This window comes from Notothenia rossii, assembly GCF_949606895.1.
Source record: "Notothenia rossii genome assembly, chromosome: 7".
Taxonomy (NCBI): domain Eukaryota; kingdom Metazoa; phylum Chordata; class Actinopteri; order Perciformes; family Nototheniidae; genus Notothenia; species Notothenia rossii.
In genome coordinates, this window is record NC_136905.1 from 73544124 (window position 1) to 73566189 (window position 22066).

The following is a 22066-nucleotide window of genomic DNA, read 5'->3' on the forward strand; positions in this document are numbered from 1 at the left end:
CACCTAGGGGAGGGGTTTGCTGCGAGGAAAGGGAGTGGGAGAGGAGGACTAACAGAGTTGGGGCTCGGGGTGGGGTGGGGGAGGCAGACAAGTCCATTATGTGCATCGAAGTGCAACAATGAACCACCCCAAATCACATCCCTACTTTAGTACTCATGCGTCTACACTGGATGCCGTGAATGATCAACTCCTTTGAGTTTTGTTTGTATGTGAGTGTGTCTGTGCACGCAACATGAATTTATGAATGTCTGTGTAGTACTGTATATGTCTCCGTCCTGTCCCCTTTGGCTCCCTTCAAAAGATGAAGAAGAAAATGCTCTACATTATGTCAAGCATGCAAATTTAATTGAATTAATGACATGAGTCCGAGGCCCCTACTGTACTTGAAGGCTCCTTGTCCTCTGGCTCCATTTTTTTCTCTTTCCTCCTCCTCCTACTGTAGAACTGAGTGAGGAACCTAGTGTTTCAGCGTCCAACCATAACATTACCGTCATTAACCCCTATTCCCCTCTCCCGTGCTCTGGGGCATACAACAACTCTGCTAGGCCTCTGTGTAAACCCCTCACTCACTGTACAGACTTTCCTCTAAGGCCATCTAAATCCCCCTACCTCCATATCTTCACTACACAACACTGGCTTTTCTTTGGCGATCCTCTACCCCTCAGTTCTTTTGAAATCCTATATATCGCTGGTATTTGTCCGTTTATCCATTTTTCATAAGCCTTAAACTCAGCTTTGAGTGTCTGTAGCTCTGAGAATTTTGAGATCAGGATTTTCTTTAAAAACTGTATTCTGAGCCAGTGTTGTAGTGGGATGTTATTTAACCCCTGATTTGGTTTCTGTCTAGGAGATGGCTTAGACAACAGCGTTGCATCGCCCGGCACAGGAGATGACGATGATCCGGACAAGGATAAGAAGAGGCAGAAAAAGCGTGGCATTTTTCCCAAGGTGGCCACTAACATCATGAGGGCGTGGCTGTTCCAGCATCTCACGGTAAGCACAGCCATTACCTTTCTTTGGGGAGATACACATGTAAGAAAACAACCCAGGTATAATCACACACACACACACACACACACACACACACACACACACACACACACACACACACACACACACACACACACACACACACACACACACACACACACACACAGAGACACACACCTGTCACATAGTCGTTACTGAGGGACTGAGTGACGGCTGAGCTGTGATGCTCACCTGTCAGCCACCTGTCACAGGGACACAGTGACCAGGTCAATCTAATCAGTTTGGACTGTTTACTCTGCTCAGCACACTCTGAGTAAGAGGGACCAACAATCCAAGACATTTACTCCAATATGAGATGCGGGGGCAGATTAAGAGCAATGGTAGCCACTGCTATTAAAGGTGTGTCAAGATTCAGGTCAAGTACAAATGGAAATTGAAATCAAACATAAATATTTGTTTTTACACTAACTACTATAAGTAAGTCTAGATTTGAAGAGGTTTATGGGTACACATTGTATAGACCAACACCAAAATAATGTTTGTTTTTTTATTTGAAATGAGCAAAGACTTAATCTATTATCTCTTGGTCAGTTTCACATGTTATAATCCTCTTTACTTTGGGACATTATAGCTCATGTTGGAGGTACATCCTTATTTTTGCTCTCCTGCCTAGCCATTTATGTGTGTGTCAGTCTGTTTCTCCGTCTGTCTGTGTGTGTCATGTAAAAGGGGATGAACCACATGTCCCCCCCACCCTCACTAATGTCAGGACATTATCAGAACATCGGGCTGTATTGATTTTGCAACACAGGTCAGATTTCAGAAGGAGGTGGCCTCACCAGGACACATAAGCTGCTCTTGGAGCACGTGGCTCCCTGTCCCAGAGATGGAGGGGACAGTGTAGGGGGGAGGGAGAAGTACAATAAGAGAGAGTAAAGGAGACTTGCTTTAGAGGTTCAGTCTTATGGATCATCCACACATTTAAGAGGGTCAGGCAGCCCTTGTGCACTCTGTACCCCCCCATCTTTACCAATGCCCAGCCACCTGCCCAAAGCTCCTGTACCCTGATTACCTAACCAAAAGCCCAAGTAATGTGTGGCCAGCAAATACGGCCTAATTGAAAGGCCTGTAATCCATTACATATTGGTCAGGGATAATCAGGAGTGCTTTAATCACTTTTATCTATTCAGGAGCAGTGAAGCTGCAACAGCAAAGCCCTGAGCCTCGCAGGCCTTAGCGGCTCCACCACGCTAGTCTGCATGCTTATTATTCTCATCATTATCAAAATGACTTCACAGCTGTTCACAGCTTCATCGCTCCCTGACTGGAGACCTCTCACCAAACCGTTCAGACCATTCAGTGGCTGAGGGCCGGAGGCAGAATCAACTCCTCTAAAATGTTTTTGCTTTATTTGCTTCTGCTTTGTTTTTGCTTTACTGTAGGTCATTTTCTTTTTATCATTTTGAAGGAACGATGCCTTGTTTGTGCTCTAAAGGGTCAAACAACATTGGCATCGTTTTTATTAAAGCAGATAGTACTGTATGTTTTACTGTAAACCTAACTTGAATTAAGATTAAAAAAGTAATTATTTAGCATCTGTCCTGGCAAAGGCCTCAAACTGCTTCAGTGCTCCCGACATAATGAAGCATACAGAGCTTTTGGAAGAGTCGCCAACGATTATCTTTAGAATTGTTTTAAAACTCAATTGAAAGAGTGGAAAGCAAAGGAGGGGGAATGAGAGCCCTATGTTGGGCACAGGCACATTTTTTCAGAGCGCTGGTTAATTCAGACAGAGCAGAGCTTTCAATGCGCTCTCTGTCCCTCTCTCCTTTATCCCATCCCCTGCTTGTAGATGTTCTCTCCAATCTTTATTTGTTTCTTTTGTGTAAAGCCCTGGCCAGTCTTGTACAAATAATAATCCCTCCCTTTTAACCTGCCTTCATTTCTCTACTGAGGAAGAGGACTAATTGAATTATCCCCCTTCTCACCATCCAATTCTCCCACCAATAAACTCTCTGCCTCACACACACACACACCCATTAGCCATTCTCCTTTCTTTTAATTTGTTAAGCAAATGTATTTGCCTTTGCTGGATGCGTTTGTGCAAGGGTGAATTCTTGGGGACTTTGGCCCCTGAATGGCCTATAGCGGCATTCTGCCATTCATGCATTCATTAACTGAGGGGTCCGAGTGAAAGGAGCGGCCTTGTATTTTCCTCAAACTGCCGGGCCAGCATGGAGCTCCTCTTCTATGAGCCACAGGGGTCTCTCTACATATGTTCTCAACATCCAGCTATTGTCACATCTTCTGAAAAGCTCAAAAGGACTGGACCCCCCCTCACACACCGAAAAACAACACAGGCCAATAGTAACAACTGTTGGCTTTTGGATTCAGTATAACAAAATTGCCCTCTCCCTCTCCCCTCCCACCCTCCTTTGCTTCACTCTGACCTCACACTCTCTTGGGAGAAATCACAAGATGCTTTTCTTCACGACAGTCACATATAGCAGGTTGCCAACATCCCTACCATGCTAACGTTCTAGGGAAACATACCGTTTTTGTTGCCAAACAGAACAGAAATGTGCAAAGACTCCACGGTGAGTGTGTACAGGGATTGATATATCTCTGAGCTCTTTCAGACTGAGCCCATATGCACATGTTGTTGAAAGCACGTGAGCTGGCAACCTTAAATGCCCCATATGTAATTGGCAAACGGCAGGACAGATCAGCTGGTGTTAGCTGGCAGAAGGCGGTCAGACTGTCTCTCCACTCCCACCTTCCATCCTCCCTCCCACTCTTTCTTTCTCTAATACCCCTCTCCCTCCCTACGAGTTTCTGGATGTCTTCCAGCCACATTAGAGGAAGGAAAATCCCAGACTGTTGGTATAAGCTTTTCAATACTACAGGGAGATTATGTTATCAGAAAGGTAAACTTCCCTGTAAGGGGTAAAATGTTATACTGCACTTCAAAAGCATTGGACTACACAATTCATAAGAGGGTAGGCAGGTAGAGGGAATGTAAGATAGAAGAAGAGAAACAATTGTGTGTAAGGGAGAGAAGTATAGATGCCGTGATGGGAATTGTTCTTATATTACACTAGGTGATGCCCCTTTTTTGGCCAAAGAAAACTCTAAAATCTACAATTAGCCCCTTAATGCCCCTGGCCTTCCTTTCCTCTCACCCCCTGCTAGCCCCCTGCTAGCCCTTACTCACCCCTGTAAAGACAAGGGTCGGCCACGCAATGAAAACAGGAAGCACTCAGATACAAAGATACCACTCTGGGCTCTGGCCTTGTCTTTTGACTAGTGTAAACCCTCAAACACCTATGAAAATAAATAGGGGACCTCAGGAGCAAGCCAGGCCAGTTGAGGGTTGGCACACGTGTGTATGTGTTAGCTTAAAAAAAGGGAGGGAGGGAAGGATTGAGCGAGAGGGGGAGAGTGGTCAGTCAGATGAGTAAAGAGGTAGCCCTCTCAAGCATCAAGCGTCTCAGGTTTTGTGTCGGGCCACCCTTTGGCCTGGGTGTTTGGGGAAATTCTGTTAAGCTGCTAAGCCAGGTGTATTGGTCCCCTGGGCTCATTGAAAGGGAAGTGATATATCCCTTGGTCATTTGGAAAGACCTTGGACTGTGAGCAGCAGAACTGAGTTCAGATAGGAAACGTTCATGTGGTATTAAATGAATGTTCAGATATTTGTATTAGTACAATGCTCCATCGTTTTGCCACATCCATAGTATTAAAACAGTTTGTGTAATGCTTTGAAGGAATAAAAATATATCTTAAATGATTACAGCCAGCTCAAAAGATGCCCTGTTAATATAGGCGTTAACCACAGTGCGGACACATCAAACTTTGTGAGGAGATGAGTGCCGCAAATATCATTAGACACTAATGACAGTGCCCCCCCACCCACCTACACTGCCCAACATAGCATTAGTCTCCATGACAACAGGGTGTCATCGTCAGGTCGAGCCCTCCTAGCCTTTCTCTCAACCGCCCTTTATAGACGCTTATAAAAGAGCCAGCTAGGGTCATTCACAAGACATAGGCACAGGCAAGGCCAAACCCTGGCAACGGATGTTTGTCCCATACGATAAACAAGTGTACAAGTCCATCCCTCAAAAAGAGAGGGCATGTTGTTTGAGTAGACTAAACAGTGAGCTCTGTTGGAACCCCAGTTTTGTTTAAGCTCCTCTAGTCCTTCTAATCCTTGTGTGTTGTTCCAGTACAAGTAGCATTTAACTGGTGGAGACACACATCTGCAAACACTTTGAAATACCCAAGCCCTTTCTCCTTTTACACTGAACTGCTGAAAGCTGTTTATTCCATAGTTGCTGCTCTCACGTTTTGTTCGCAGTATACATAGAACACTATCTTTATGAAAAAAAAATTATGCTTAGATAGTTAGTTCACATCACATTGTTGATTTTTGAAAAATTTACTTTTTAAAGCCACAAAAAGTCTCAAGAAGCTTTTTACTTTCTTTGCTTGTTGTGTGTTTGGATGAAGAGAAGGTGGAGACAAAGCAGAAGGACAGGGGGGGGGGATTTAGGGGTAGGAGCAAGGGTGAGGAGGGGGCTCCTGAGGGTCACAGAGGTGGAAGCCTGGAGGAGGCCCACACACTAATCTGTCATGTGCTCGTTTGCCTCGGAGCCCAAAAGTCAGCTCTCCAGTCACCCGTAGCAACCCAGGCGACAGTTTGGTTCACTGCCGCTGCCCAAATGTGTGACTATCAGTGGGAGACGCAGGAAAAAAAGTCATCACATTACTTTTGTGAAAACACCCAAAGCCTTTGTACATGTGTTTACAAAACAGGCGTTAGTGACAATATGACAGGGTAGTTTGGTCATGTTTAGCACAGGAGTCATTGAAAGTCATTGATAATGACTCTGAAGGAGATCTTTGGGGGTTTGAGGCCAAGCCATTGTCTAGTCGCTGTGTTCTAATAGTGGCTGCTCAGCGACCCTGGAAAACAGAGACACAAGCCACCTCAGCCTGCCATCTGTTCTTCCCCAGCCGGGCCACCACAGAGGGGCTACGACAGCATGGAAAGAGACTCAGACACTACAATGAAAACACACTTAAGAAATTATTTATTTCACACAAGAATCCTTCCTTGTCAACAAATCAACCATGTCAACAAGATACTTTTTGGTAGAGGCACAGAGTAGAGCACAGAAGGAAAGCTTAGAAGAGGGATCCAGTGACGTCCAATTTTCACAGGCTGTATAATTATATAATGGGCCGCATCAACTTTGCCATCTCATTGCAGAGCAGCTTTGCAGTCATTTCCTAGTGAAAGGGTGTTGCAGATCAGTGGCTGATGAAAGCCTTGTTTACAGTGTGCTTCAGCGTAGTAGGTAGCCGTTCCAGAGGTTTAGTGTTGCATTAGAATGTAATAAGCCCTAATTTGTTTCATGCTCCAACACCAGACCTTTACACTTTGCCCCCTAGACCCGTTCTGTCAAAGTTGCACTTCAAAGCCAACATACCCAAAGTGGAATCCACTGACGTATAAAGCACGGCACGTAAACCTTGCATACACTTTACAGTGTTTATGTTTTTATTTTTCACCCCTATAGGCTGTTTACCTTATACATGTGCATCATGTTGTGCATGTGGAAATTCAGAGATACCTGCAAAAACCCCAACACTTCTCCACCCTCTGCCTCATATTTCCTCCCTTTTCCCTCCCTCCAAGTTAATTTCCATTCCTGCTGTTTGCATTTTGAAGCAGGTTGTTTAATGAAGTAGCAGAAATGAGTGCCTACGCTAAGGGACTGTTTACGACACATTCCCACTGCATGGAGGTGATTAAGCTGTGTGAATCTGCACAGTGTTTGCCCAAAGAAAAAAAAGGGAACCCTCCACATATACACCAGTAAGACAAAAGCAAGGGGCAGAGTGTATGTGCAAGACATTGGTGTCATCATGGAAAACCAGAGCGCAGCATGAGTTTGACCGGCCCCTGTAGAGATAACTGCACATGCACTGACCACAACAAAGTACAACAGGGGCGAGACCTGGGGAGGGCAGTCAGATTTAAAAACTCACATCCCTGAACAGTGAGGGACTCCTCCAAGAACACATGAACAGAGCTGAAGAGACCTCCTTAAGGCCCAATGCTCCACGGAGAATAAGCCGGCACTGTTTCCCTGCCTTCAGCACAGCAGTGCAATCCGCTGCTGCTGTAGTCATAACACTGATCCGTCTGCTAGGGCCTGGCTGAGCCGAGTCCATGAGAAATTGGGCTGAATGACGTCACAAGGGACCCCGCAAGGGATGCTGTGATAATGTACATGCCCCCGGTGGAAAACCAAGGTTATTAAGATGGTGGTGGCTGATTCTGCGCCGTTTTCCCTTTTCTACACATTTGGGGTTATCTTACTCATAACAAAATGTATAAGAGGATTTTGGTTTCACATCTTAGAGCTGGTTTCCTCAAATTACCCCTTACCCTAGCTGGGGTGCCGCCCTGCAGGCTCGCCTCTTCCCCCAACGGTTGATTGCGGGGTTGTGGCAAGAACGGTGGATGCTACATGCTGGGGACCATTGAGGCCAATGATATTCTGCTGCAGGCCTCCAAGCTGCCCCAGCATTGCTTTGATATTCATCTCACAACAAGAGAAGAATAATGGAAAAGGGAAAAGGAGCAGCACAACCGTGGAAACGGCAAACTAGGCTTCAGGAGGGAGGGAGGCGAGGAGAGAGAAACGGTTGAGGGATGGAGGCATTGAGTAGAAATTAAAAACAGACCCTGTGTTTCACTGTTTAGTTTGTCATGAGACCCTTGCTGCACCAAATCCCACTCCTGCCATTTTGTGTGATTTTTCTCTCCTCCCTTTTCCTACTGCTCTCGAATGCGTGCTTTTGTTTTGCCCAGCGGTCTGTCCAGGGGCAGGCAGTGGGATTCCTGCACAGTGGGGTCCTTATAACTGGGAGCCATGTCTCTTGTTCTCACCTCTTCCCCCCACTTCCTCACCTTTTCATTTTTTACCCCATTGATATCCTCTCGCTTTTCCTCTCTGAACATATGGACTAGTTTTTAAGAGAGAGCCCGGTCCACATCAAAGACTGAGGCTGGGCGGGTCAATTTGTTGCTTCTTTCCCCGACTCTTCCCCCCGCACAGGCCTCAGTGGACCCTCCCTGCACCGCAGCCATTTACCCAGAATGCTCCATTGCTCAAGCAGCTCTGTCTAGCATATATATTGAGCCGTGTGATGTTAGTGTCTGTTCTCCACACAGAGCCGACCTCATTCACTTCAGAATTCTACATTTCTCTGCAGCTACATCCCCCTAAGATCATGTAAGGCTATACAAATGAGCATATGTGATAGATAGCAACCCCTCTATCAGAAATAGCTGATAAGAAAAAGCAGATGGATAGAGAAGGAAGAGAATCAAAGAAAGAAAATCAAATACAAAATAAATATATATATACATCCAAATCTAAGCAGAGCAGGCCTTGGCTCCAGATGTGAATCTCTGAATATTGATCATGGGGAAAGCTAGTCCCCCATATCCCCCAGGCTACAGCGACTGACACACAAAGCACCTCTCTTAAGCCCATAAACCAGCTTGTACAATTATTTAGATAAAGAGGGCGACAACAGCCTCGCAACCCAGAACCTCCTCTTTGGCTCTCATCCGCCTACTACTACTCCTGCTCCTCCTTTTCCCCTTTCTCATCCTGCATTAAAAGATGAAGAAAATGAAAAAGGGGGCAAATGTGTAATTAGCCACACGTTTCTGAATCCTCCTTAATGTTCATTACTGAAACCAGGGGCAATTACAAGTTCAAAGGGGTTTAGGGCACCAGCAGCCCGCATAATCAGTCGCAAATTAAGCACAGCTCATTTGTCACAGCACGCACACTTTGTATGTGCACTCAGAAACACACATGCATGCCTGCTGTCAGAGTTGAGTCATAGACAGGCTGACAGGCATCAATTTCCATGCAGGCACAAATCTCAGCTACCCCAAGGCACCGAGTTGGGTCGCACAATCCTCTTATGCTCTGAGTCTTTGTTTGCAGTAGACAACAGCAAACACCGCTGACACCTTCAACTTAGCTTGCTCTACATTATACGGTATCCTACTTATATTCATCCTCTTATAGGTGTCCTGTTTGCACTTACAATCCCTGCCACCACCTGTCCCATCCTGTCTCCATTTTACAGCTCTCTCTATCTTCTCCTGTGCATGTCTCCTCCCACCTGGCCGTGTCTCTGCAAACACGTGACAGTGTGCGTTTCATGTCTGTCCCCGGAGGTGTATCTCGGTTACCTCTGGGGCCGGGTCACAATGGCTAATCCTGTCTTCAGGTGGCTGTTTAGCACACTGAGAGGAGAGCTCGCAGAACCGGAGGTGCGCTCCTGTTACAGGACTCCCTGACCAGGGGTCACGTTAGACACACACACACTGAAAGAAACATGCATACATGTCCTAGCAGATAAGCAAGACTGCATGCACACACACACATGTATACAATCAGGTACACACACCAACGTTTTTACACACAAACTGTGTCACTCCAACACATTGAGCCGGCTTATCTATCCCAGGTGGCTCAGCATTCATCCCCCTCCTCCCTTGTTCTTCTTTATCTGCCTACTGTACTACTCCTCTTCTAGTCTTTCGGCCTTCTCACATTCCCAGATCAGTCACCCTCTTGTTCACATTAGGATTCCCTGATATGATCTCCATGAAGACTTGCTCTAGTGGCCATGCGTTGCCTGTCCTGCCCGGCACCCTCATTGTTTGAGCTGCTCTCACACGGGGACACAGTCAGGTCTCCAGTGAATTGAATGGAGCCCTATCATGTGCGGCTCAGCGTAGTGGGAGAGAGAACTCATTTTTCACTGGGGGAACGACATCCATCTCAGCAGCCAAACGCTGGCTGTTTCATTAAGTAGCCCATCCAGGCAGACAGATGTGTTCACCACACAGCCATGTTTGCCTATGCAAGAGCGTGTATTAACCCACAATCCTTTGGGGGAGATTAATAGGCTACCAGCCCCTTTCCATTGATTATCTCCATGCCATTTTCCCCTCCGTTCCTTGGCTAGATATTAAAAACTAATGAAGCCTATTGAAAACGGGAACCGCGAGGCTCTTCACGGATCATTTTAGGTTATTTGGACTCAAACAGAGAGGGATCTCTTTAAGGCACAGTTTGAGTCGAATTAAGAAAATAAATGTGGAGAGCAGCGTTGAAGAAACAGGAGGGAAAAGGAAAAAAAGAGTGGAGAGTGTGACTGTAAAAAGATGTGTGTTTAAGAAAAGACAACTCTGCTCTGACACATGGAGCGGAGACACGGCAGATGTTAGCAATTCCACAGCATAGCAAAGCATTCCTAGTGTCGGAACCACGTCCTAATTGCCATAATGGAGGTGGTAAGCGCTGACAGTAATGGAGTCTTGGGGATCCATCCCCAGCAACCTGAATTAGGGGCCACTTGGCAGATCCACTTCAAGATGGCCTGTATTTTTTTGCCAAGACACTCCTCCGCAAACTTTTCAAATCTTGCGTCACCAACTTTCTCACCCCTGCCGTGGTGCCAGTAGTGGGGGCTTGAGGTTGGTGGTTGGCACGGGGTACAGTGTGGAGGGAGAAGGCTAATGGGATGTGGGTGAATAAGATAGATGGGTCAGGCGGCGAGTGAGCAAAGAGTTAAAAGCGTCCATGTGATAGGCTCACCTCTGCACCAGGCCTGGTGAAAGGCGGCAGGGTGCTGTCGGGGAAAATGACTTCCTGAGACATTACCATCAATCACCAGACAGGTCAGGCCCCCCGATCCCGCCATCAGGATGAAGGAGAGGAGAGGGGGGATGGAGGATTAGACTAGAGGGGACGAAAACAGAAAGACTGGGTTAAGGCTTGTTGGGAAACAGACTATTAACAATGTCTTTTTCTCACTGTCTGACTGTTTTATGTCTTTCTCTTCCTCTCTATCTCTCCATGTCTTTCTCACTTTCTATTTTCTGGTCTTCCATAAAAACGGCTACCCAGGCATTCAGGATCGGCCCCTGCTGGTCAGAGTCCTCTCCTCGGCTCAATTGCATCATTAATTATTCCACAGGCAGTTGGATAGAAGCAAATCTAAAGAGAGGAAGAGAAATAGAGAGGGAGCAAGAGTTAGATGGGGAGATGGGGGACAGCTGTCTCACACCCCCAGTTGGTCTTGCTTTCACTCTCTGTCTCTCTTTCTTTCTGTAAATGAAGGATGGGAGAGGGGAGGGGCTTGGGTTACCTCAGTGAGCGGTTGTGTTACATTCCTGAGAAGGGAAGGGGTAGGGGGGTGGTTCAACGAGTTGTTGAAAAGAACACAGACGCTTGTCAACAACCTCTGAGCTAGGGAGCCATCATGCCTTGCTTTAGGCCCGGAGGTCAATGACCCTGTGTCGCACCCAGATAGAGAACCAGGTAGAGAGAGAGGAGGCGAACCACCAAAAGCTACAACATATACCCATATGGTACGTGTCACTGCTTGTCAGTGGCAGAGGTCAGTCAAAATCCTCACAAATCTGTAAATCCTTCTCTTTCTCTCGTCACCCATAAAACACTGTACGTGAGCAGCGGCTAAGCGACTGTAGATTAGCTTTCTCCGAGAGACTAGAAGGAAGAGGAGAGGCAGATAGAGAGAAACGGAGAAAACGGCAAGTGCTAGCAGTCACGGCAAAATGGCCCATTAGATTTAAGGAGTAAAAGTTCATCAGCTTTATTAATGGGAAGGTATATAAATGAAGTATGAATTACCTGACTTTTATGGAGTGGCGAGAGTGAAACTGGAGTGTCTTATGATATAATGTTTTAGTGAGCTGTTCTGAGCGCTCTGATGAGCCGGCTGCAGGGAGGAGGAGAGAGAGAGAGAGAGAGAGAGACTGACTGAAGTGTGCAGGGTCCCCTGAGTCCGGCGGCTGGAAGGTTGCCTGATTGTTGCTAACATGCGTAGCTGATCGGGTTAGCTTGGAGACAGGGACGTCCGTAGCTTCCAGGCTTATTCTTTGCGTGTCATTAGCTAACATAGTACAAAATTGCCTGCACGAAGAAAAAAAGGTCAGCTCCATCTCTGATTTTGTCACTCTTCTACACATGTGCATGCGAGTGTACAGCTACAGTGGAACATGCATGCAGTTAAATATGCAGAAGTATGTTTATAAACAAGCATGCATACAGTATATGCAAGCACAAGGGCAAACGCACGCCACTGCACAGACAGACAGACACACACACACACACACACACACAAACACACATGCTCTCCACCATCCTGTAATAAGCGGTAAGCTGAGCTAGCTGATGGTCATCCTCCCATGGGGCTGCTGGGTGGCTGCCAACTTCCTGCCTGCTTTGTCAGTGGATAAAGCCCCTAACAAACGAGAGGGCTGTAGCTAGGCAGGCCAGCCAGGTCAAAGGTCACCTCGGCCCCCAGGCAGGATTGAGCCTAAGAGCACTACAAGTAGAGAGAGGGAGAGGATGGAAGAATGCACTTAAAGATCGGCTGCTATTAACCAGGCCTAAAAGCTATATCCCTGCCTTACCACTCCTTCTCTTCCCTCCTCTTCTCTTGTTTTTGGCGGCACTTCACAAAGGCATTTTAACTCTACATCACATGTCGACCCTGCTTTGAGGAACATTAAGAAAGTGAAAGATCCTGAGGGCATTTGTCAGTCCACACAGCCTCATGCAGCCAGCCGCCCCTGGGTGTTGAGCAATGACAGGAGATATCTCCTTGACTCATGCACCCCTAGATGAAAGGAGAGCTCTGAAGACGTGCATTTCTGAAAGGCAGAAACGGTTTTCAGTAAAAGGGAACAGACACAACAGGTAGGGACGGGGTGGTGACTGATCAGGGCTTGGCTGGCTTTGTTCCATGGAAGTACTTGTGATCTCAGATGAATGCACCTTTGGTTCAGCTATGTTGCTCTGTCTCACTGACAGAGACATAATCTGTCTGTATGTCCGTCTGTCTGTCTGTCTATCTGTCTGTCTGTCTGTCTGTCTGTCTGTCTGTCTATCTGTCTGTCTGTCTGTCTGTCTGTCTGTCTGTCTGTCTGTCTGTCTGTCTGTCTGTCTGTCTGTCTGTCTGTCTGTCTGTCTGTCTGTCTGTCTGTCTGCCTGTCTGTCAGTCACAGGCCCAAGAGCTTGTCTCGCTGACAGGATAGAGGAAATAGGGAGACATTGGAAGAGAAAATCTTTCCTTCCACCCCAGCTGTCCATTCAAGGGAGAGAAAATTTGACATGGTTGACTTGAACACATTTAGCATCATTAGCAAACAGGAAGTGTCCCCTGCAGCTGTTTTTGAGCGGGGGAGGGGGTGTTCCTGCCTGCACTGTAATGGACAAATGTTACCAAACATGTTTGCCTTTGATTTTTGACCTGAAAAACAAGAATTGACATTACAAATGTCCTATGATAGCTTCAAATTGGCTTGACATTCCATAGCCGGCCCCGGGGGATTTCTTGTTTGTCCTCTGTAAGTGGTTGTGCTCTTGTTGTTGTGTCCTGAGGCTCGCTATTAGAATGTACCGGCCTTTCTCTTGAGAATGTGAAGTCTTAAAGAGACAGAGGGAGAGACTAGAAAGAGAAAGCTAAGAGGGGTCCTGGTTGTGTATTTGAATACTTATGCTCATTAAGTTAATGCACAATGAAAGGGACAACCATCAAGTGGTAACTCTTACAATCTTCTGTTTGAAGAGTGATCACTCCCCCCTTTTCTCTCCCTCTGTCTGTGTCCATCTCTCCACAAATTACTCTGTTTCTATTTCAATTGAAAGATCAGCATCACTTTACTTTGACTTTGAAAGTTAAACACACAGTCCACAGAACACAATAGAGAAAGAGGTTAATCTTAAAGGACCCTGTATGTTAATATTAAGTCCTTTTCCCAACACACTTTATCAACAGACTCTAGGTTGTCAGTGCTCTACCCTGCCTGAACAGTCTCTTAAAATCTAGACTTGTTGATACAGATACATTTATTTATACATAAACAACAAAATCCCATTTATTAGAAGCTATTTCTTGAAATGACTCAAACAGTATATTTTCCTTACCCATTCAAACTGAAAAACATAAAATATATTTATTTTGTAAACTTATTTCGCAGTGTTTTGTTTTTATTCCCCGTATCGTTTTTTAGACCAACTCTCAATTAGTCTGTATAGAAAATCATTGCTTTTTTACAATGTGTACATACGTCATTAAACCATTGCCGGTGTTTATTCAGTGGCTTAGGTGGTTTGTTCACTACACTTTAGCTACAGCATGTGCTCCCGGTGACTTTATGACTGGCAACAGTGACAAGTGGTGTGGATGTGAGATTGTTCAATGCAGGCGAAGTGGGTGGGTCTTCTGCTTTGACAGGCCCACCAGGCCTCTAATGATCTGCTTATAGGCCCTTAAAGTCCCTCGCAAAGGCAAGAGAGCAATTACTTAACACTCCCAACAGGCAACATCATGGAGAGTACAAGAACAGGAGGTTCATTTTTAGAGAATTATCAAACATAATAAAATCCACCCAAGACTTAATTTAAAGTAATTGAATTTAGGAACAAAACCCTTTGTATGGTTCGCTGTAGTCATTGCAACAAGATGTTTTAAAGATTTCTTAAGAGCAAGTAGTGGCTGTGTGTTGACATCAGGCGAGCTGGAGAGCAGAGCAGTACAGAGCTGGGTGCCCCTGAGCAGGCAGTTACCACAACAAAGCCAACAGACTGGTCTCAAAAACCAGGCCAAATTCCTGCCCTCTAGGACCTGGCTTAAAGCTTGAGCGGAAACTTTGAAAGAGGGGGACTAGATGAGAGGAGAGGAGGGAAAGAGGTAGGGTGGGAAGGATACGAGACGAGGCCAGGCGGGTTAGCGTGTAGCGAGAAAAGGATAGCTGCTGGGGCCTATGGAGTACGGCAGGAGAAGGAGAGATCGACGGAAATGAGAGCGAGGGAGAGAGTAGAGAGGAGACCAGGCCCCTGCTGTAAGGATGGAGGGATCGTATTCCTCCTCTTGAAAGCGGAGGGGCAGCCGTGTGGTGGAAAAAGAAGCCATGAACTCGATCTGACGATTAAATAGGCGCATCTCTATGGCTGCAGGCCACAAATGAGACCAGGACCACAACAGAGCACGCACACAGTATGTGTTTATAACTGTTGGCAAACTCCAATAGATCTATAGGTTGAGTTCAGTTGATTCACATTTGGGAGTCTTTTACAGATTTCTGCATAGATAATGAATCTTCATTTTCTTTATTGGACAAAAGTGATACCTTATTATCATTATGCGAGATAGCTTTTCCCCTAAAACATTTCTCTTTTTTTTTGCTGGTCGATCCGCTAAGTCTGGAGGTGCATTGGGATTGTGTGGGAGTGATTGCTATTTAGCCTCATGGAGCTTTGTACAATCAGATGCCTATAAACTCGCATATCCTCCAGGGCTCCTTCCTCACCCACATCGCTCCTCCTGACTCCCCTCACCCGCTTTACTGTTACTGTAGCTTGGCAGGCGAGCAGGGCAGTTATGCTGAAGAGCTTTCATACAACCTTGCGCCATCTCCAGTGAACATAAATTAATGGTGTAGAGCAAACAGGCTGCTGGCTGTGGTCCAGCAGCTGGCTTCAGGAGCCCAGCCAGCGATTGTTGTGGCGGGCCATGGCAGCAACAACAGCAGTAGTAGTACTGAAGCACTGCCAACCAGCCGGCCAGCCAGCCAGTCAGAGAGGCAAACAGACAGACTGGGGGCCCTTTCGCTCTATAATAGATGCCGCGGGCCTCGCCAGTCCGCCTTGTATTTGCAATCATCACTTTTTTACTGTCAGAGGGCAGTCCGCGGAGAGCCCTTATAGTTACTGGGGAAGCTGGAGTCTGGAGTGAGAAAGACAAGTGCAGTGGTATGTTCTGAATGCAGATCGTGTGAGGTGTAGATATGGATGTACTTTAATTTGCTGTTATCAGAGGTTGGCATGCAGTGTGTGCAGTTTTGTAGGTTGGGATCATGTGAGTTCTGTTTATAGTGTGTGTGTGTGTGTGTGTGTGTGTGTGTGTGTGTGTGTGTGTGTGTGTGTGTGTGTGTGTGTGTGTGTGTGTGTGTGTGTGTGTGTGTGTGTGTGTGTGTGTGTGTGTGTGTGTGTGTGTGTGTGTGTGTGTGTGTGTGTGTGTGTGTGTGTGTGTGTGTGTGTGTGTGTGTGTGTGTGTGTGTGTGTGTGTGTGTGTGTGTGTGTGTGTGTGTGTGTGTGTGTGTGTGTGTGCGTGCAATCAAGAGTGGGAGAGAGCAGCCGGGTTCAGTCATTGAGTCATGTGGCATTCTTGCCTGTTTTCAGACTGTTGTCAGGAAGCGGTTTAGTTCTCAGTAAAATAAAACAAACACAGAAAAAATACAAAAAACTTGACTCCCCCAATCTCAAACCGCCTCAAACAAAACACACAAAGAGAGGGAGTGAGAGAGTGATGGAAGAAAAGACAGAATAAAGAAGATATATATAGCGTTGAGCCTAAAGATATAAATGGTGATGATAGGTGTGGAAATAGTAATACATATATATTTATATTCGTTAATGCTCGGCTAAGTATGATAATAAACTAGTCATAAGTTCACAATTGATTAAAAAATCTAATTTAAGTTTGAAATCACAAAGCATTACTTCGGTCAGAATCTTTTTTGATAGTAATACTTCGCTGATACATTTTAAAAATGATTATCATAGAAATATGAAGCTCCTCTTTTAATTGTCATTCATTGATCTATTTGATGTTTACAGATGGAAGTTATTAACTGCATGCTTCCATTTAAACCACCAAATCTGTCAGAAAACTGCAGCTAAAAAGCCAGAGATTGCTGTGTGCATAGTAAACATGCGTGATGGATTCAAAAACTCCAACTGGATTTATTTGTCATATCTGTCTGATCTCCCGGTAATGCCGATATGCATTCAATCTCATTGTCATTTGTCAAAGGAGCCAATTGTAGCATTATTAACAATGGCAACTTCATATTTAAAATGTGCCAATCTTATGCAGAATTCATATTAAAATGTCATTCCTGTATTTGATTGCGTTTATTTCTGACAGTGAATGTTATTATCATCCTCCCGTCGCTTTGATTAAAAACAAATAAGATTCCAATCAATGTGAGGGAGGGGAGATATGAAAGGAAATACTGGGATACAATAATGCTGAAAACTAAACACAAACTCACATTGAAGCCCATCAAATATTTCAACCACGCATTTCTATGCAAGAAGCTATTATATAAAATGATGTCTGTTAAGCATTTGCCACTTTTTATAATCGCTAAAACTTTAATACAAAGTCTTTTAAACATATACAAAATATATACATGATGTCTAATAACCCAACGCAAGTGAGAAAGAAGCAAAGGCTAAATCACATGAATCGTCATCAGCAGATCCACTGCGTTGCCCCGGCAACAGGGTAAACAGCCAATGGCTTTTGATTTCCTGGAAGTCATTAGCATGGAATAGGTTTGCAAGCCACTGCGACCTTGTGACCTGGCCCTATAACTCATGTCACACACTGATGATGTCATTAATCAATGGGGTCCACCAGCGACTCTTGCAAGGGTTGAATGGAGCGACCGGGATAATGATCGGGCTGTGGGGTTTGAGGACGGCGGTGAAATAGGTGTCAGGAGAGTATCTGATATACAGCAGGCGGGATGTTGAAGGAGTAGATAGGACTGGTGTGGTGTGAAGTAAGAGTGGTCCAGCACTGGCCGTGGTTATTGTATATGGTGAAACGCCAAGCTGGGGCTCAGGGGGGGTTTAAGGACTGTACACAGCAGATGATGGAGCCCCCTCAGCTTGTAATGTTCTGCAACCACAGGGGCCATTACATCCAGCACTATCAGAGAGCACAGAACACATCACACCCTGTAATTTAGCCATCACACACACATACACACACACACACACACACACACAGCTTCATTCTGAATGACTGGCAGAATGTGATCCACCTGTGTGTGTTTGTGTTGATGTTTAGCTGTGCTTTTTTAGGTGAGATTGCAGGAGTTGGACAACATGTGTGCATCAGGATAGTGCAGGCTTGTGCCATTAACAGCCTCCAGCATAATTAACAGAGGTGTTTTCGATCCCACTCTGCCTAGACAACAAATTAAGGCTGCTTATTTCTCGCTCTAATTATTTATAGACTGGTTGTTTTACGTTTTGCGGTCAATCCTGTTTTAAGGATATTGGCCTTGGTGGTTGGAACTGAACATATTGAGCGGATCCAAAGCTAGTGGGGAGATTATCAATACCATCTTTGATCTTGCTCCGTGTTTGTGTTTCATCCATTAAATAACCATGTCATACTGTCTCCTGAGGGTAGGGAAGGACATATCCAGGAAGAAACACATTAGAAGAGATTTAGCACTTTGTTTAAAATGCACTCGCCAATTCATCTCACGTTTACTCTTTTCATATCAGATTTTTTTTTTGTGCTCATTGGGTGATTTACAAACATATTTTTTTTTTTTATTGAGGCAATTAACATTAAGAGGTTAGCCAGAGGTCTAAATAGACGTTCTCCAATTTCACGGCTGCTGCAGCGCTGTAACCACGAGGCCCACCATGTCGGCTTATTTCTCACGTCTGTGTTTCTGTGTGTGTGTGTGTGTGTTTGTGTCACCATTGCCACCACACACTATTTTCTGTAGCTGGGATTTCTGAGCCCCATACTCTAAGAAAAGCTGCCACAACATAAAGTGTGGGTGGCCTGCAGTAACAGTCATAAAAGGTATGTGTGTGTCGGGGAGGGGGGTCAGCAAGAGTTGAGGATAGATGAAGTGAGGATAGGTTGTGTACAGACATATTGTGTGTGTATGTGTGTGTTTGTGTCTCTGTGCTTGGCAGTGCATATGTGCATGCAAGTCTTAGGGTTGCAGGGGAGGAATCTAGTCTGACACAGGGAGGCGAGGAGAGGTGGATGAGCCAGAGCTGGGAGGGGTATGAGATGGACGAAATAGGATTTTTTTTTTTTATGTCGTGTCTATGTGGTCAGAGTAAATCTCCTTACTCAGGGTTTTGTGTGTGAGGGGGGCTTTAACGTCCCCACTCTCCTTGATGAGACATCTTTCTTGTTTGTTCAAACCATTCATTACGTGGTGGCTGCTGGACGAGCTATGCCGCTGGCCGGGCGTATTTATCACGGGGCTAAAGCGCGCTCCGGCTGACAGTATGCGATTGATGACCGGGTCTGGGCTTGAGAGGCTGAGGAAGCCTTAATACAATGTAAATGACCCACTCCCATTTCCAATCTAGGCTGCTCCTCTCCCCACACCTCCATACCACATCATCTTTAGCTCTGTCTCAATTTGTGTACATGTTTGTGTAGTGTGCGTACACAAAAAAGAGTGGGAGGGAGTGTGAGTCCCATTGGATTTGCGAGCGTTTTTTCATTGTGACCGAGGTCATAGCTAATATGAAAACGCCTAGGAAGCTTGGGTGTGTAAGGGGGAGAGAAAGAGAGGTTGTGCTCTTATTACATGTTGTTCAAAATGGTCAAACACACACACACACACACACACACACACACACACACACACACACACACACACACACACACACACACACAGGGATGTAGATGTGTATATCTGTTGCACACATTGCATTTTACTAAGCACATTTACACACACACACAGAAACCAATAGACATTGCTCTGTCTTGCCTAGCCAGGGAAATGTCAACACGTGGCAATCAAAAAATGTATTCCTATGCAAGCATTATCAGCTTTCCTTTGTTAATAATTTTAGCATATTAAAAGGGACCACGAACACAAGTACAAATCAGAGTAATCCTTTTCTGCAGCCGGGACTCATTATTTGTCCAATCTCAGCCTTGTTTGTTATTAATTGAGCACATTCCTCTAACCATTTTTTTGGTCTCTCCTTTAATTAAACAGACTACCGGTACATTTAGACAGGCAGTACTACCTGAAAGGAGAAATAGTCCTCTCTGCTGATATGGAACCTCACTTACATCAATTATTTCAGCAGTAATAAATGAGAAAATTGTTCTTGAGCAACTGTTATCATTTCAAGTTAAAATTGAATTAAATTTAATGCGAGTCAGGCAGACATTACCAGCTTCATGCAATTTGCTTTCTCGATGAGTGTGAGGCTGAAAAAAGCGCCTAAGATGTGAGGCTATAGATGTTTTCATTGAAGGGGAAGAATGTGTGTTAATGGAGCTTGAAACCATCCGAATATAGAGGAGGATTTAAGTGTCAGCTTTAAAAAGGTTTTTTTTGTGTGTTGTGATTTGCAGGTGTCATGTCTAAGAATATTTGCTTGTGTGCATTTCTTTTTGCACATAGTTCTACACAAATGAATGTGTATCTCTGTTTGCATGCATGGGTTCTGTCTCCAGTGGCTGAATGAAACGCATAGTGTCTCATTTGTTTCATTTGCGTGCGCCCCGACTCCTAATCTGGCGCTTAAAGACATCTGTCACCAGCGATCACTGTTGTTTTGTCATGCTTCATAGCAAGCCCAGGGGGAGCAAGGCAGACCAAGGCCTGCCATTTATATCAGCCCATGTTCTCTAGATTGGACCTGACACAAATAGTATCATTGCATCCCTGGTCGCAGAATTACATTTTCAGGTAAAACTCTTGGCGAGGCTGTGGAAGAGATTTCACAGCATTCTGTTCTTTTAGCATTAGTCCGTATTCAGCTGCTCTCTATGAAAGAGCCAATACCACGATACATGTCAGACATTCAAGAAAAGATAAATGTATTCACTGTAAATCTGCACCCACTCATTATGTTGCTCAGTATTATAAAAGGATCTTCAGACACCACAGTATGTGCTGTTAGGCCCGCTAGAAAATCTTTGTGTTTGCTTGTAAGAGTTGGTTTTATTTCTGCTTGTAGTACATATGCTCAGTCTGTACATTATATGTTGTTTGTGTGTGGGTGGGGTGAGGATAGGGGTAGAGGTTATCACAGTTGACAAACTTGTTGGGCCAGCTCTGGCAGTTTTAACACTGAACTGTGCATGTGTGTTGTTGTATGGGTGGACACGTGTGAGCTGTGAATGTCTATACAGTGAAAATGAGGGGCAGGGTTGGGTAGAGTTCATAAGAAGGTGCAGTCTTGGGTTACACAATACACAAACAGGGGCACATATTGAATACATACAGTAACAAGCAACAGTCTGGAACTTGACTCGGAGCAAGCCCTTCCAGCGCTTCCCTTAATGAGTATTTTTATCTGAATATTTATATTAATCTGTATGTTTCTCTCTCTGTTTGCTCCTGCAGCACCCATACCCCTCTGAAGAGCAGAAGAAGCAGCTAGCCCAAGACACAGGCCTCACCATCTTACAAGTAAACAACTGGTGAGTCAAGATTTCCGTTCGCCCTATCTCCACCACCAGCATCGCTCTGCCTTTCATTTTCAAAAGCCTTCGCCTCCTTCTTCCGCGCCAGGTGTGAAAACCGTTTATGTGCAGCCCTCCCCGCCGCATATAAACACACAGGTAGCAGCACGCGACGATCTACACACGGACAACCTTTGTAACATTATTACATATAAGCTACTCGGATGTTCCGGTGTTATCGGCAAAGTGTTCTGCGGCTAAGTCAGTGGCCTTTGTGGTTTGATGCACATGTATTCAGTAGGATATATTTAAGGGAGAAAGGCAGCGATCATAAGCTACCCCTACAACCCCCACACCCACCCCACCCCTTCATCCAAAAAACATACCTAGCACCGTCACTGGTGCCCCCGACAAAAGGCAAAACTGACTGCCACCCCCTCCCCATTTTACGCAAGCTATATGGTGGATTAAGGTTTTGGTGGCCTGGCCAGCAGGGCCTTTGTAGATGGCTTAGCACATAACTGGGGGTGGTGGATTAAATAAAATGATCACAGAAGCAAAGAAATGATACAGGAATTACTTATCAAAATACTAGCCCAGGTTTTATCTGCAGCTTAATTTTGTTCAGTACATTCTCAGGGTGGTGATCAGATTAATTGAACTGACAGCTTCTTTTCAAATTTCCGGGAAGGTATTTGCACGGATTTCAGGTCTTACACAAACTTAATTATATGGA

General features: G+C 45.2%; 1 protein-coding gene across 5 annotated transcripts in view; it reads left to right on the forward strand.

Annotated features, from left to right (window-relative positions):
* The window catches only part of meis2a (Meis homeobox 2a), a 176352-nt gene that overhangs the window by 128661 nt on the left and 25625 nt on the right, over positions 1-22066 (forward strand). For 4 of the 5 annotated variants that reach the window (XM_079641579.1, XM_079641583.1, XM_079641582.1 and 1 more), the window contains 2 exons: positions 848-993; positions 21272-21348. In XM_079641579.1, coding sequence (XP_079497705.1) covers positions 848-993; positions 21272-21348 — 223 coding nt within the window. The remainder of the gene's footprint in view (positions 1-847; positions 994-21271; positions 21349-22066) is intronic. The other variant, XM_079641581.1, reaches the window with a different exon arrangement.